General features: G+C 33.4%; 2 protein-coding genes across 2 annotated transcripts; one reads left to right on the forward strand and one right to left on the reverse strand.

Moving 5' to 3' along the window:
* Window positions 1-6,516: 6,516 nt before the first annotated feature.
* Window positions 6,517-8,537, reverse strand: LOC115987459 (serine/threonine-protein kinase-like protein At3g51990). Its single transcript, XM_031111001.1, has one exon. The coding sequence runs from the start codon at window positions 8,288-8,290 to the stop codon at window positions 6,863-6,865; it is 1,428 nt and encodes a 475-aa protein (XP_030966861.1). The 5' UTR covers window positions 8,291-8,537; the 3' UTR covers window positions 6,517-6,862.
* A 6,147-nt stretch (window positions 8,538-14,684) lies between these two features.
* LOC115983884 (succinate dehydrogenase assembly factor 1, mitochondrial-like) lies at window positions 14,685-17,306 on the forward strand. Its single transcript, XM_031106738.1, has 2 exons — window positions 14,685-14,890; window positions 16,888-17,306. The coding sequence occupies exon 2, from the start codon at window positions 16,925-16,927 to the stop codon at window positions 17,219-17,221; it is 297 nt and encodes a 98-aa protein (XP_030962598.1). The 5' UTR covers window positions 14,685-14,890; window positions 16,888-16,924; the 3' UTR covers window positions 17,222-17,306.
* Window positions 17,307-17,675: the final 369 nt, after the last annotated feature.

Genomic DNA, 17,675 nt, shown 5'->3' on the forward strand with positions numbered 1-17,675 from the left:
AAGCTATGTTGGCCAAACTTTGAGGTTGTATTGGCACAAGTCAAGCCCTCCGCATGGTGGTGCATGGACTGCTAAACATTTGCTTTGGCCGTCAATTGTGCATGGTTGGAACATTTATACAAGCACGGTTGTTACTGAGTAATTGCATTCATAGATAACCTATATGGGTGCGCTAGACATGGCAAGGCTCCAAAACACCGAGCTATTGTGTCCTAGAGCTAGTTCCAAGATTATGGCCATAACCACAAGTATAGGAGCATTTATTTTCCAAGTAACTATTCATTGACATTATTTCTTGCATGCTTACTTAAGCTGTTGGGGGCGTCAACGAGGTATGAATAAAGGGAAAACAGTCAAAACTCGAGTGTATTTTATGTTAAACATTGTAAACTCTTTGTTTGTAAGCTTCAGTGGCTGGTTTAGGTTAAGATAAGTTGTACATGAGAAAAAAGTCTTAGTGTCCTTTATACTTTGCAGGAAAGTAATAAAGGTTTACTAGTGTTTTGCTTTAATACGTGTGTTTGCTGTGTATGTAATACTCTATACGAAAATTCAGGAAAATACACTCATTCTGCAAAATCTTTTGGCTTCCTAATTTCAATTAGAATTTTGAGTGATGTAAATACAAGATTTTCAAACATATTTAAAAATATATTATATATTTTATACACTTGGAACAACATATAGATTACATCAACATCTTGCTTTGTTTCCTTTTCTTGTTTATGCTGAGGAAGGTGGGGGTTCATTTCAATCAAATTCAAATCATCACCAATAGTGTTTTTATCCAACGATAGAAATAGGTTAATAGATAGAAAATAATTATTTCCCATACCTAATTTTCATTAAGATAATATTAATAAAAACTATTTGAAGTGCATTATATTGATTTTGAGAGTGTGGCTTTTTTGGGGTCACGCTTCAGGCTATTAGTGGGAGTTAAAGTTGATGCCCAATTTCTTAATTGAGTTAAAATTATATATCTATGGCACAATAAATTATATTATTTAATTAAATTAAAAAATATGGTTGATTTGACCAAAGTTTATGTGTTTGAATTTAATTAAGGAATCTAATATAATTGTACCTAAGTTTTATCCTTTTCAATTTGTCATCATATCTTTAATTTGTATTATTTTTAGGGTCATTATGTCATTATGCTTTAGGTTATTTATAAAATATAAAGATATAAATATAAATATTTCTTTAAATAAGTATTATTCCTGCATATATAATGGATAAACATAACAATCGTTGACCATTTTTATTATTATTAAAAGCATTAACTAGTTTAGTTTATAAATAAAAACTTTTTCCACATATTTCTGGTAAGCCTTATTCCTATATTGACCCTTATCCATTCGAAGCTAATTTACTAGTTAGTTACACTTTACGGTTCCCAAACAATATTATTTAGACAATTACAAATAACCAAACAATATTCTTAAGACAATTACAAGTAACTGCTAGTAGCTTGTCTAAGTTCCCAAACAATATTGTTTAGACAATTACAAATAACCAAACAATATTCTTAAGACAATTACAAGCAACTGCTAGTAGCTTGTCTAAGTTTGTAAGTCTTAACAACCAATTGGAGGAAAATTAATCAGAACTAGCTAGTAGAGTTGTATATAAGGACTTGTAAATCTATTGTGACGCATCTATTTATTTTAATAAACGTAAATTCATTTCCCATTAAGTATGTACCAAATTGCGTTGCTATGCTAATAGGCATACCATCTCCCACTACGATATGATTAACATGTTAAGAATACTGCAACAAAAATAAGCTCTATCACTCGCATTCTTATGGAGAAATTTTAATTGAGAAAAGGAACGAAAAAATGATTTTTAATTTTTAAACTTACTTAAAACAAAATGAAATCTTCTCCCTATAAGTCGAGAAAAAAAAAAAGAAAAAAAGAAAAGAAAAAAAGAAGCTAAAATGCCTAGCCATTATCATCAAAGTTTAAAAAAAAAAAAAAATGTTTATCAACAACACAACTATGACACCATCAATTCATATTGTCTATAAACGTTCACAAATCTAGCTCTAGAGACAATGGCGAAAAAGAAGTGATTTGGAAGAGTGAGTGAGGCAGTTAGAGAGGGAAACAATGTGGAGAAAACACAATATACTTTGAGAGGCAAGGGATCGACTTGGTCAAATCTAGTTGAAATAGAAGGAGCTCGAGTATGGATGTGAGAGAGATAGAAGGAGAAGAAAAGATGACTGTGATCCTGAGAGTAGAAAATTTAGTTTTTACATTATTTCATTTCATTACGAATGAATTACTTATAAAATGCAGGAAAATGTGATAATGTTGAATGGAATTATACTTTTTTTTTTTTTTTTGGATTAGGAGGTAACACGAAAAATTTATGTTCTTTATTTTTTTAGTGAACATGAAAAATTTATGTTAATTTTCGTAATTTGAACATGAAGACAAGATAATTGATTGTCAATTTTGTCACATACATTTGTATATTACTGCTAACCAGGAGAAAAAAAATTTGTATTTTCCTTTACTTTCGAATTCTTGAAGACTTACTGCACTCATCACAACTTCCTTGGGTGTATTTCTAGAAAAGCTAAACTAGTACTAGTAGTATTTCATTTTAATACCCATTTTTAATAAACGAGCCATAAAAAGTTAAAAGTGTATCAACATATCAAAAAGATCCATTAACGTACAGACAAAATAGAACAGGCACTTGAGGGAATGAGTGACTTTGACATTTTTTCAGTCTTGGTGAAACCATCATCCTTCAGTAAAGGGAATGAGTGTCTAGGTGATGATGATCTTTCCCCTTCAAAAGTGGAACTTTTCATAATTAAGTTTGACCCAAGAAATAATGTAAGAAATTAATATTTGAAAAACATACTCCAACTCTTTGTCAAGAACTAAGAATTCCAATCCTTTGATCATAAAGTTTTATCCTATTTTCCAATTTGGTATCTAGACTTTCAAAGCTTGCATTCATATTCTTTAAGATATAAGGTGAAGTAATTTAATTTATTATTATTATTATTATTATTATGTTATATAATTAAAAAAAAAAAATCTTACTATATACATGTAATAATACAAATATTTACAATTACCTTATTTGTGTGAAATTAATCATAATAAATATAATATGTTTTTTTAAAAAAGATATGTTGGAGTTGGCTCATATTTGTTATTGGGTCACTTACATAGTAAAAAAGCTGTTGATGTGCATTATTGCTTTACAATTGATGGTGACAATACATATGGGTGAGACCTATTTAGTTGAGCAAAATTACAAGATTGCTATAGTAACTCTGTTTTCATAATTTGGAAATAAGGAAAAGATGTTCTCATTTTCAATCATTCTAACTCATTTTTTTGAATTATGAGTGATGGAAATTGAGGAAAAAAAAAAATCAAGCCAAACAACTTGAATGGATGTGGGCCTCACGAAAAGCGAGTTATGAGAAATTGAGTGATGAGTAATGAAAATCACTCTAACCAAACATGGTCTAAGTTGTGGCCTTACGGGAGTAGTGGAGTGGAGTGCAACAATCGGAATGGAACAGAGCAAAGCGCTTATATCTCATTTTCTCATGTAGTAGTTGCTTGCTTTTGTGGATGTTGATACATTGTTCTACTTCTATGTTGATTTCTCTTTCCTCTCTTCTTTAATTTTTGCATAAAGATATTATTTCACAACAAGATACATTTAAACTTGAACGTATGGCCTTTGAACACTCATTTATTCCATCTTAAAAAAAACACCACTTTAAGACATTTGAGGTTTCAGTACTTCGAAAAGAGAGGCACATGCAGTAGGAAAATGAGTGAGCTGTAAAGCCTTGATATTCGAAGAGGAATATAAGTCTTCCCCACCTACTGTTAATAGCTAAAGACACCATCTTTCTTCTAGTTTTTTGAGTTTGAAACAATTTTTGTGCCAGCTTCTCTTGACACCTTAAATTCCAATTTGTCTATAGTAAAGAGAAAACTTGGATGCTACTATAACTCTTAAGTGAATGGAGTTAACTTGGTGTCTCTGTGGTCCTTTTCTTGGATAACACAATTTTTATACCCGGAAAATGCGTTTAAAGGGCCATAATAATAGGATCATTAGTATAATATTCTATGTGTATAAATTTAATTTCAGGTCAATGATCACAGCAAATGAGCACAATTATAGAAGGGCATGTCCTTTGATGTCTTGGATTGGAAGTGAAATGTTTCACTTTATGTTTTCACTTTGCAAAGTGACATGAAGTGAACTCGTTTTGATTGTTTTGGTGTTTGAAAGACAATTCCACGTTCATCTAATAAAATAATTGCTGGAAAGACTATTTCACATCTAAAAGAGTACCAAAAAAATGAGCACTTAGAAATTTTTACATTTTTTTGACCAAAAACCAAACAAGAACATTTTGACAAGTCATTTGTGCGTTTGTGGTGATGTCTCCTACTCTTTCTTGTTCTTTTTTGTTGACTTCTTGTGAGCCATGACCTGTTTCAAGGGGTTGCGGGGGACTTAGAAACATTTCAAAAAACGGCAATTGAATGCATGCTCAAAATTGCTTGAGAATCCTGTGAGTTCCCATTTCAAATTTTTGGGTTGGTCTAAGATGATATCTGTAATTGGAAAGACTACATGTGACAATCTTATATACCTTCACAGGTTTTTTGCATTTGCAATAAATATCCCATGGGGAAATCTTGTCGAATGATAGTTGAGAAATGGAGTCAGATAAGGCTCCGAAAAATTTAAATTTTCATTTTTCTTTAATTAACTAGATGCACAACAATGCTATGATTGTACAAATGTGTGCTGAATCTTACGTTAGATATTTATTCGGTCAAACTAGGTTATATAAATGATTACGATTAACCTTAATTGTAAATAAGACTATATTGACTTGAGGAGTCCTATTGGGGTAGTGTAAATGGGCTAACATTTTTTTTTCCCGGATTGTGACAAATGATATTAGAGTTAACCTAATAACAGCATGTATCTTAAGAGCAATGCGGTATATAACGTGTGTTTTGATAAAAACATTAATTAGACTAGTACTTTTGAGATATAGTATGGCATCAAATGTGATGGGAAGCAACATTCCAATTTTTGACCCGCAGCATCAGTAACAACTTTATAGATACATAAAGATGCAAGGGACCAAAAAAGAAAAAAGAAAAAAAAGAAAAGCTAACATTAGTCCCTGGAGGCAGCAAGAAATCTGATCCATATAAGATAATAGCTTTTTCTTTTTCTTTTTCTTTTTGTTAAAAAAGAAGAAGAAGAAGAAGATATGATGAAATAATCTCTCAGTAATGATCCCAGTTAGGTGCTGATGTTAAATAAAAGAATAAATGGGTTGGCATATCGAAATGATGACAGATCTTGAGTCCAGCCTTAATATCAGAGTTACTCCCAGATGAACCTCAATGATCAGATTACAAAATTGAGTGATTGAAAATTCTTATATAATTAAGTTTGGTTTGAGAGTGCAATGATTTAGCCAACGAAGCACACCAATAAAAGACCATTGAGATTTAACAATTGAATGGTGATCGTTTAATACAAATATGGTGAATACTGTGTCAAACATTGGTTGCCAAACTCCCTAGTCAGCCATACTGAGATGATGAAAATGATATCAAGAATAAGAATTTAAAATCCAACAAAGAGTTACACTTGAATTTGAACTACCCTGCTATATGACATATGTAACAGATAACACCCAAAACAAATAAAAAGACATGGAACATTGTCATTATTATAAGGAGCGTATTTGGTAAGCTTTGTAAGAAGATGTTACATCTAAGGTACCAACATAATGTTAATTTAAGAAAATCATGCTCAAGTAAGATACAATGACAGAGCTGGAGATTGAAAGGAAAATAGCAACTCCACTGTTAAACTTTCCATTGTATGCCAATAATATTACATCTCAATTTGCTATCCAATCCATCACATTTTATGAGGCCACTAGGGATCAATCATAGAAATGTTGCTCTTAAGTCATCATTGATTTGTATTATTGTATACTTATCTTTGAGCAGATGGGTCAAAATCAACTAGATATTTTCTGAGAAGCACACCATGGATAACACATGGGTGCTCTCAGGCTTGGATTCCACCCAAAGTAATGCTCTCTATCTGTTGCTTGTGCTAAATGAACAGTGTTCAGTATCAGGATTATATAAGCACTGCTGTCATGTGCTAGACCTTGACACCTGACTGGAAGCATGCAGCGCAATTGTTTTTTCTCATGTCTATGATTAGCAAGTCAAAAAATTTAGACTTATCTTCAGGCTCCAGATTTTGGAACAAAGTAAAAGATTATCTATTCAAATTTAAAACATCTGTTGGGTACAGAGAATTGATGCAAGACTCAAGAGGCCATATTTGGCTGTTACTGTGACTCTTGAGGATTCTTGAAATATGGTAAACCAAAAAAAAAAAAAAAAAAATCATTTCGTTAAACAATTATGTTTACATGAAAAGAAGGATAAAATGCAAAATTAAAAATAACAAAGGTATCAGAACTACAGTTTGTATTAAAAGAGTACAAAAATCTGATTACTGCCCACTGATGGATCTTGATATGTATTCAGCAGCAACCCTTTTTTCATACATTTCATGAGAAAGAAGGATAAACAACCTATAAGGGGGACATCAGCAATGTACCCTTTATCCACAAATGTGAATAAAACAACACATAAACATTTGAATCAACATGGAATAGGTTGATTTTGTAAAATCCACAAATAATGAGCTACCAACAAATCTACATCAATGTAATCTGCAAACAAGAAAAGCTTACAAGACTGGGCTTTGCTCCATTGTCGAATTGCTCTGAGTGAATGTTTTGCAATTAATTAGATACACCCTCAGCTGCCTGAGAACTAAAATTCGAACGAGACATTACATCTTCTCTTGAAAATCTGTCTGAACCTTCCCCAGCTGATTGATTTTGCTTCAAATGGAGAACATCGCTTTCATTACCACAACTCCGGTGGAAATATCTTCCACTACCTAATTTAGCACTCCAATTCGCTGATTTAGAACCAGGCTCAACCTCATCACCCTCCCCATCATGACCAGCCATAAGTTCCATCAAGTTGCTCCTGAACCCCAAATCAGAATACACTCTCCGTGAATTCCTCATTGACAACCTACTAACTTTCCCATCTACAGCATCCAAATTTCCTCCTTGCACACTCTCCACTCTCGAATTCACATCTCTCACTCCCACCCCCACCGGAACCCCAACATTCTCTACCATCATACACGGATTATTAAGACCATTCCACGAGTGAAGTGGAACCAATTTACTCAACCCACTAAGCCACCCTACAACCTCCTTCATTGTCGGCCTCCTCTCCCTACATGACCTCACACACTTCCCAGCAATCACTACCAATTGCTTCCTCACAACCAAATCCTTAGGAAGTTCAATCCTTGGATCATAAACAGCAGAAAGTTTCCCTTTCTTTATAAGAGGAATTGCCCAATCCACAATTGAAGGCGGCGAATGCCCAACATCAATAGCCTTCCTTCCACTAATAATCTCCAACAACAAAATCCCAAAACTAAACACATCAGTCTTTGTGCTCAAATTATCTGGGGTCACATAGCCAGGGTCTAAATACCCCATAGTCCCAGCAGGGGGTGTAGACCTTAGTCTATAATCATCAACATGACACCTAAGTGCTAATCCAAAATCACCCAACCGAGCATTATGGTTTCTATCTATTAACACATTAGCAGACTTAATATCTCTATGAATTACAGGTGGGTTTGATGAATGCAAAATGTCAATGGCTTTAGCAGTATGCAAAGCTAATCTAATTCTTCGACCCCAACCAGGAGGTCGAGTTGTGGAATGAAGAATGTCATACAAAGTACCATTACTCATGAATTCAACCACCAAAAGCCTATTTTCAGAATCAGTGGTAAAACCAAGTAGATTTACCAGTCTTGGGCTGTGGATTTTGGACAAGATTTCAATCTCATTATCCACCTCACTGGCTGGCATATCTGGTCTGAGAGAAGGAGTTCGAGACGGTTTCTTGACAGCAACTTGGCGGCCATGAATGAGGGCCTTGTAGACATAGCCATGGCTGCCTTTTCCCAACAACTTTTGATCAGAGAAGTTGTTGGTGGCAGCTTCAAGATCACAGTAGTTAAAATGCTTGATCTTGATGGGTTTTTTGTGAGTGGTGCTGGGAAAATTTGAAGATGGGGTGTGGGAATTGGAGATGGAAATGGCTGATTCAGCTTTACAAGAAAGATAGCCCATTAAAGTTTTGGTTTTTTTAACTGGGTCTTTGAGGTTTTATGATGTCTGGTTCTAGTATGTGAATCTAAAAGGTGTTGTCTTTGGTTAACATAAGATGAAGAAGAAGAGGGAAAAGTGAAGACAGTTTTTGAGGTTTTTTGGGTTTTGGCAGTGCAGATGTTGTTGTTGGGATTGGAAAATAGACAACTGTTACATGTGTGGTTTCTGCATTTCTTTTGAGAGAGAGAGAGAGAGGGAGAGAGATTTGTAAGAAAATGAGTGGCGGATTGTTAGGGTGGTGGCTTTGGAGCCCACCAAATTGGAATCCCAATGGTGTAAAATGTAAATAATGCACTATAAAATATTGGGTTTATTTTTTGATAAGTTTATTTTTTATTATTTGATTTGATTAGAACTATAAAATATTGGTGATGCATATGCAATTATGCATGTGTTTAGAGGATAATATAACAAGAGAAGTATTAAGTTTACAAAATTTTTAGAATAATTTTATAGTTGTTATTGGTTTTAATTTGAATTTATTATTAGAAATGACTTTTTAATCTATTAATAATAATCAGTGACAACTTGCTATTTAGAATTTATTGTGTAATTATTCTATACATAACATTCCTCTAATATAATACATGTAATTGTTGGTATTTTCTAACTCCAAAGTCCCTTTTTTTGGAGTCAAAGTTTGACTTTGTTCTAATTAATGTAAAGTTTTATTTTTTAGAGTATTTTAATTTCTATATTTGATAGCGACATTAAAATGAGTTAGAAAATTATCTTTTAACTTTTTTATTTAGTTTTGTGTGAGATAAAATTATTTTTCTTATTTAGCTTCACACAAGATAAAGTTATCATTGTCTATCTCATGTCAAGCTAAATAAGGGAAATTAGGAGATAATTTTTCTTTTACCAATTTTTTTGAAACTAAAAAATACATGAAAATGTGGAAAACTATCTTTTTTTTTTTTGAGAGAGTTTCAACCTATGTCGTCCACTCCTGATAATAACTCTTTATCATCAGACCAAGACACTAATCAGTTTTTGGTGTAGGCGGAGATTGAACCCCAAATCTCTTATACAATCATTAGAGACTTTACCAGTTGAGCTAACTGGAACCCACATATGGAAAACTATCTTAATATAAGGTTTCCAAGTCTTTTTAGTTTAGTGAAATATTAGTATTATTTTTTTTATGAGTAAAATTAGAGTTTAAATCATCGCCCCTTATTATTATAACTATTGAAACATTTTAAATTATACAAATTTTTTTTTTGAGAAACTAAATTATACGTATTTATACGATATGAAAGTGTAGTATACTGGATGTATGAAACAATTTGACAATATAAGATAAGAGAAGAAGGATGTTAGTTTACAATAAATATAATTGTCATTTTATCTTCAAGAATTATTATATGTCAATGGAATTAACAACAAATAATTAATATATTGATACATTTATTTCTTACTTTCATTAGAATGCATCTCATTCTATGAGAGAACGGATGTTGAAACAAATTATGAAGGTAAAATAAAAACTCCTATTATGTATTATATTGGTACTAAGCACTAACCTTTTTTTCCCTCTCTCTCTCTCTCTAAAACCTCCAAACATGCCTTTTTATTTTTATTTTTTAAGTATACTTAACCCTAATAAGGCTAATATTATACGGTGATTTCAGGCTTTCTAGCCCTCTAAAAACCATATTCCTATTTCATTTTCAAAATAAGATTAATGTAGTTACTATAATATAATTGTTTTATTTACTTTTTTTTGGTGAAAATTGGAAATAAAGATCATTTTTTATTTATTTATGAGAATTGGAAATAAAGATCATAGTAAAAAGTTGTGTGAAGTCCTAATGATACTTACATTAGACACAATTGGAGAAAGAGAAAGAAAATGTTATTAAAGCATTGGTCAACTCTTTGGATCCTAATATCCTATGACTAATAGCTTCGTTAAGTCTTTGCATGCGTATGCTTAAGGCATATACTGTCAACACCGGCAGCTTCCGAGTCCTGTTAGGTGGTGAAGCACAAAGTCAATCGAAGGTTGAGTAAGAAACTAAAAAGTCGGTTGATATTTTGCTTTTTAATAATCTTAGATTAACATTTTTTTTTTTTTTTTTGCTGTTTGTTCAAACCGAATACGTTTTCCGACAGTGACCCGATTTTTGGAGTAACTATACTCTTTTTCCTTGAGATTTAGGGTGCGTTTGATTCGACTTCAAACCAATTTCAGAAATCAATTTCCGGAAAATTTTGCGTTTGGCTGTCACGGAAAACATTATTTTCCGGAAATTGATTTCCTGTTGACCGAAATTTGAAGCCTTGACCACGGAAATGAATTTCTGCCTTCATTTTCACTTCAATTCATTTCCGTGTCTTGCAAAACGCAGAGAGAGGGAGAGAAAAAACAGAAAACACAACACGAGAGCGAGAGAGAACGAGCGAGAGAAAGAACGACGAGCGAGAGAGAACGAGGGAGAAAGACAGAGAGAAAGAAGACGCGCAAGGGAGAAAGACAGAGAGAAAGAGAGAGAAAGAACGACTCGATCGTCGCAGCACCGGGTCTGATCGCCGCAGCGCCGCGCCGATCGCCATCTTGCCTTTGACTTCGCCTGTTGACTTCGCCGTTCGACTTCGCCCTTCGACTTCGCCCGTTGACTTCGCCGTTCGACTTCGCCCTTCGACTTCGCCTTCGCGCCGATCGCGATCGCAGTCGCAGCATCGATTCGTCGTCCCCAATCGCAAACCCAGATTCGTCGTCCCCGATCGCGATCGTCGCACCCCAAAACCAATCGTCCTCGACCCCAAAACCGATCGTCCTCCCTCTCTTCCTTCTTCTCTCTGTGATCGGATTATGATTTATAATTTTCCTGGGTTTTATTTGTGTTTTTGAATTGAGGGATGAAATATTTGTTTGGTAGGTGCGAAAATGTGTTTTCTGTGTGATTTTGATTTTTGTTGTTGTTGTGGTGGTGTGGTGGTGGTGTTTTGGTGGTTGTGGTTTTTGATTGCCGGTGTTTCCTGCCGTGGGATGAATTGTTGTGTAGGAAAATAGCATTTTCACCCATATAACCAAACACTAGAAAATATTTTTCACAATATTTTCTGAAATGCAACCAAACACTTAAAGTTATTTTCCTTTCCGAAAAATAACATTTCCGGAAAATAAGTATTTTCCGGAAAATGATTTACATGAAACAAACACAGCCTTAGAGAAAAGACACTACCACAAATTTGAAGGGAGAAAACATTTCCCCTTTAAAATTTGAAGAAAATAACATTCCACCTCTTTTGTATACATTAGTAACATAATATTCTAAATATCTATAAATTAAATTTCTCTTTATTAAAGTTTAACCATAATTAGTAAAAACATAAATGAAAAATTTAGAATAATAATGCAAACTTTATCAAGTACCAAAATACTTGTAATGGAAAATCTCTCCGCAACCTATTGAAAAACTTAAAAAAATTAAAAATTTTAATCAATAAATTTTAATTCTGAAAGAGATAATAGTTTTGAAAACTTAAGAGCTTAGTACCCAACATTTTTAACATCAATTTAATTAGCGAAGTTTCTCATGCTAGGTTTGTTAGGCTTCATGAAAAACTATTGTGTATGTTAGGATTTACAGTTGGCTTGTTTCAATGACAAAATTAGTACAAAAGCATTGAATTTGAGATTGATTAGAGTTAAATTAAGAACTTGTTGAAGAGTTTTGAGTTTAGAATTTTTATTTTTCCTTTTCGCTCAAGAGAAACCAAGCTAGCTCAAGTTTAACATTAAAATCAGAAAGAAAGTTCACTAGTATTTTGCTTTACCCTCGCTTGAGTGAAATCATTTGGTCTCTACCATTCCAAATTATGCTAGAAAACATGTCTGTGCCTAACCTAAACCTACCTATATAAGGTATCTTAAGCATGGTTTTTCAATGAGAGAGAAATGAGTAACTTTTAGGTACTTCCAGAGTACGGAAAATAGTACTCCCTCCTCTCACATTTATGGTGGAGTCCACTCATTAAATTCATCGTAGGGTCCACTATAAATATGAGAGGAGGAAATACCATTTCTCTGTACTTTAAGAGTACCTAAGAATTTTTCAGAGAGCAAGTAATTTTAGGCAATCACACTAAGTAGATCTCGAAAACATATATTCATCCTTTTGCTTTGATCCGAAAAAACAAGAATAATAAGTTACAAGTGTTTTTTAGCTGAGTTTGGATTGCACTGAAAACAACCCACGTTTATGTTTGGGGTTTTTTCCTTGGGTCCCAGCACTGTTCACAGGATCCGCAAATACGGAAAAACGCAAATTTTGCTTTAAAACTAGGTTCCATGACACTATTCATACATTTAAAAATTATTTTACTATAATATTTTCAGCAATAATTGGTATCCAAATAAATCCTTTATATACCTTGAGCCTTAAACCTTTTTTTAAGACTATAAATATTCTTTTTAGTGAGTACATGGTAGCAAATCTTTGAGAAGTCCCTTGAAATGCTATAAGTGATTCATGTGGATGAGGTTCATTCGTGGAGAAGATACTTATGTAACAAAAAGGATTACTGTAGTAGGAAATAAATATAGCGTTTGTACTTTGTAGAGGTTACATAGAGAGTTTAGTGCTACAAAGTTTTTTAAGTATATGCTTTTGTAATTATTCTTTTGTACTGAATTTTCTTGTAGGATTGGATTCTCAAAGTGGTTTTTCCATTGAAAATTTACCACATCATTATTTTTTCACTTTTATTTGCTAAAACATATGGTCACTATCAGACGCTTCCCAAGACATTATAACATACATCTACCTCTTTACACCTAAAAAAAAAAGACATCTACCTATTTGCCACACACCAAACAAAATTGGGCTAAACGTGCCCTTCAAGAAGGGGCACCACACCGCACCTGAAATATGCATCTTAACCTCCATGGATTCACACGTTGGGTCATGAAATATGATCTCTCTTTTCATACAATTATAATTGGCTCTAAGAACCACATATATGCCCACAAATATACGTCCACATTAATTGAGGTTTGGCTATAAAACATAGACCATTCAGTGAGGTTCTTTATTGGGTGCTTGTTTTGTTTGGTGTTGAATATTTGCTTTGAAGTGACCCTTTTCTTTTAAGTTATGAGAAGCACCATGGCAAGTCATGTGGGCCTTCACCTTTACTTGGCTGGTAAAGAAACTTCCTTTGTATAAAGGAGGTAACCATTGATCTACCCTAGGTTTTTCACTCTCACTTTCACTTTTATTTGCCTTTTTACACTACATAATTGAATGTAATCCTAGGCTCCTAGGCCTCCCAAACAAACTTATTTCTGTCCATTATTGTTTGGTTTCAAGTCCATTTATAAACTTGTTGTTTAGCAAAAAAGTCCATAACTTGTTGCCCATCCATCCGTGAGTGTCTTTAAATATCTTGGAAGCTTTTTCTTTTGATGTTATTGATGGATATAACCCCACCCATCTTTGAGTTTTGAATATCTTCCTTTTTAATTTGTCATTGCTTATGTAATATCTTGTTTTGTTTTCTTCTTTTGCGTTTTGGATCTTGTTTCTTCTTTTGGTTTTTGTTTTGTTAATTTCTCTGGTTCTTTCTCTCTCCATCCTTTTTGGACAGGGTGGGAGTGGGGTTTATTAGGCCTAAGGGCCATAGACTATAGTAATCAAACAAAATGTTATCCATCCAGCCTCAAATCTTCTCGAGGTTGTCCACAAGCCCAACTGTTCATCTGCTTAAAGGCAGAGGTGAGCCTTAAAAAAAAAAAAAAAAAGAATCAAGTAGTTTTAGCCTTTTTTTACTCAATGCTTTTGTAGTACATGATTTAAATGAGTTATTTTGTGTACACAACAAAATTTCATAATATTTTCACATTAAACAGAAATGTCAACATACCATAAATCAAAATAAAACAAACTTAAACCCACCACAACTCAAAATTAGGTTGTTGTGAGATCTTATTGTGCCTCTAATACTTAAACTTTGAGAATCTTGAATTAGGATGTAATATGTGATTATGTGATTTGATACACATATTACATCCTTCAGTTGTTAAAGCTCTCCAAGCTAGCTCGTGAGCAACATAATTATCATCCATTCTTATGTGAACATATCTTTAACCCATTAATTCGAAAAAACCAAATTAATTCAACTTAACTCAAAGTGTTGGGTTGGTTTTATTTATCTTTATTTTAATTACTTTGACATTTTGAAAATTATTTTAATAAATTTACAAAATTTTAATATAATTTAGGGACAATGATGTAAATTGCAATAATTTTTTATGTTTAGATAGTTGATGAAGTCTACTTCTGAAAAAAAATAAAAAGAAAAGAATAGTTCTTAAAATTTTTATCAAACATAAAACATTTAAGGCCCAATTCATCAACATAACCAGCCCATTTGGACTGGGTTGGTTTCTACATTGGAATTCTCAGCCCATAGTGGTAACCCATGCACACAGCTACCTAGTCATCAATTCTTCTACAATCCTCAGACACGTGTCCAAGTTCAATATGCTCTTTAATGGCTTCCATTACCAGCTTCTCTCTTTCTCTTGCTGAGTGTCTCATTTTACAGGTATTTCCTTCAAACTACTCACTACACTGCCATTTATATATGAACTATGAGCTTGACGATTTTGATTCCAAATATGATTTATGCGTATACTTGAAACAATATAATCCTATTTCTGTGTCTGAAAATTCCCATTACATTTGATCAGATTCATAGTTTTCATATGTGTCTGTTTCTTTTTCTTTCCCTTGATTTTAACAAACAAGTTAGCGTTAAAAATGGTATCTTTTGCATTGTAATATGACCCTTTACTACCAATCAATCAGAGTAGTAATTTTTAAAGTCATTGCCTTGCTATTGCTATTGCTTGATTGCTGGGAGTTTGTTTCAGCTACCATTTTGGCATAAACACATCAGTTTCCTAAAAAATAGAACAAATTAGCTTCTGGGTCTGATTTAAAATGCTGTGTAGATATATATGTAGGTGTATATGCATGTATGAATGAGTGTTTGTAGGTGTTTCTGTATGTGGGTATGTCAAGCGCACCGTGTGTTTGAGGAAAGTCCTCTATGGATATTGTGTGATTGGAAGACACAAGATGATGGCTGATGTGACCCCAATACTTTTTTATGGATCTTCCATTATTTGTCTTTCATGTGTTTCAGTGATCCTAAGTTTGCATGGTATTTTTTGTCATTGACAATAGGATGTTTGAAAGCTTAGTGCTCACATTGTTTGTCTGGCACACTGAGGTTATAGACTTATAGGTTTACAATAAGTCTAGATAATAAATTTCACAATTGCTGAGGTGACAGCCTGGTAAGTTTTGATTGGTTTACGATAAAAGTGACACTAGTGGTTATTCATGTGAAATGATATTGCACTAAACATTATCTGCCACCTCAGATGTTGTAAAAGAAATTTGAAATTTTTTTATGTCGGTAGCACTGTTGATAGATTTATTGTCTAATTTTAGATAGGATGTATTCTGTGCTTGCATTTTAGCACAGTACATGTTGCCTGTGTTTTTTCATTGATGCCCCTGTACATACAACTATCCATATTAAGTGCAATATAAAAAGTCCAGAAGTAATTTTATTTATTTATACATGTTGTCCCTTATAATTTCCTCAATGGTCTCCACCTCCCATTAAGTTGATGCATGGTTGTTTCCAGGGGAACATGTTGGGAGTCTAGTGCATTGTTTCTTGAAGATGCTCTTAGGTCTTTCTTTCTTTTTTTATTGTCTCTGAACCTCAGAATTTGGTAGATGCACAAACTACTAGCCAAAACATGTGCAATCCCCTTCCATCATTTCTGTACCCATGCATGAAAAAGTGGTTGTCTCAAGTTAAGAAAAAAGTTTCCAGTTTCTTTTTTCTACCCCAATTCATATACAAATGAGATGCGATCAAGGTTTAATTATTTTGCCTTGATTGATGCATCTTTAGCCATGAACCTATGGGTTTTGAGTCTTTGTAAAAATCTTTGACTTGCGTATAAATTCTTAACAAGATTTCCAGAAGTCTTTCTGTTTTTCCTTCATTTGTTCCAAATTTTATTTTGGTTAGCAATTCTTTTAAACTGTATTTTTACTGGATTCCTCATTATTAGGATGTCTTAAGTGCATGAAGAGAAATTATTTCTGAAAGTCATAATATCCGAGTACTACATGTAGAACAATTTTGTGTCTATCTTCTTTTATGTGATTGGAAATGCGACTTGATACTTTGCATTACCTACATTAGCAATTTCTATTTGAATTTGTGACCATACTCATAAGTTACTCTTTTGTTTTTAACTCTTGCATGTGCATATACTGATATGATAACCACTTTGTATAGTTTTTTCTTCTCCTATCATATTCGTCTCCTTTCTTATAATCATTTTGAAAGTGAGAAGTAAGATGTCTCTTCACTTTGCTTACAAACATGCTTCTGTTTCTTGTGTTCCTCAAAATATAGTTTTGGTTGTTTTTGTTTTAAGTTTTACGAATAAATACTGTTTTATGTTGCCCGTGAGTATAGAAAGTTCATAAATTCCTTTTCTTGCTGTTCAGAAAGCATATCCAATTGCAAACTTAACGAGAAGATGCTATGGGAGCCTCTAGCAGTCCAAAGCTTTCTGGAATGCAGAAGCAAGTACTTAGTCTATATAGAGGGTTTTTGAGGGCAGCTCGTTCCAAATCTGCTGAAGATCGACATAAGATTGAATCAATTGTGTCAGGTGAGTTCCGCCGTAATTCCAAGCAGGTAGATCGGAAAAATTTCCTCTACATTGAGTACTTACTTCGCCGTGGTCAGAAACAGCTAGATCAACTCAAGAGCCCTGATACTGTTGGGTTGTCATCATTAAATGTCAGTGTGTCCGAAACCATAGATCCTAAGCCTTGAACTAAGACATTTATTCAAGTATTGTTCTGTTTTGAAGCTGAAATTTGTTTTGTTCATTAGTTAAATGGTTATCTGATAAAAGAAATATGATATCCATATCCTGCTCCCAAATTCTTACTAGTAGTAAATTAAGATATGATACACTGCTTTGACATTTGGGTCAGGATCTCTCTTTCAAATAATTATAATTAGTACTGGGAATCACTTCCCCACATCCACATAAATTGTCATTTGGCCATAAAACATAAACCATGCATTAAGAGATTCTTTTATGGGTGTATCTTGTTTGGGGAAAATTATTAGATAGTCCGGGGGCAATGCTCCCTCCTCTCACTTGAGGGATGGCTCCACATGTAAGTCCCACCATGGGCCCACTCATGTGAGAGGAGGGAGTAATGCTCTCGGAGTATGTAAGTATTACCTCTAGTTTGGTGTTTAACTGTTTATTAGTGCT

Source organism: Quercus lobata, chromosome 4 (genome assembly GCF_001633185.2).
Source record: "Quercus lobata isolate SW786 chromosome 4, ValleyOak3.0 Primary Assembly, whole genome shotgun sequence".
Classification (NCBI taxonomy): Eukaryota; Viridiplantae; Streptophyta; class Magnoliopsida; order Fagales; family Fagaceae; genus Quercus; species Quercus lobata.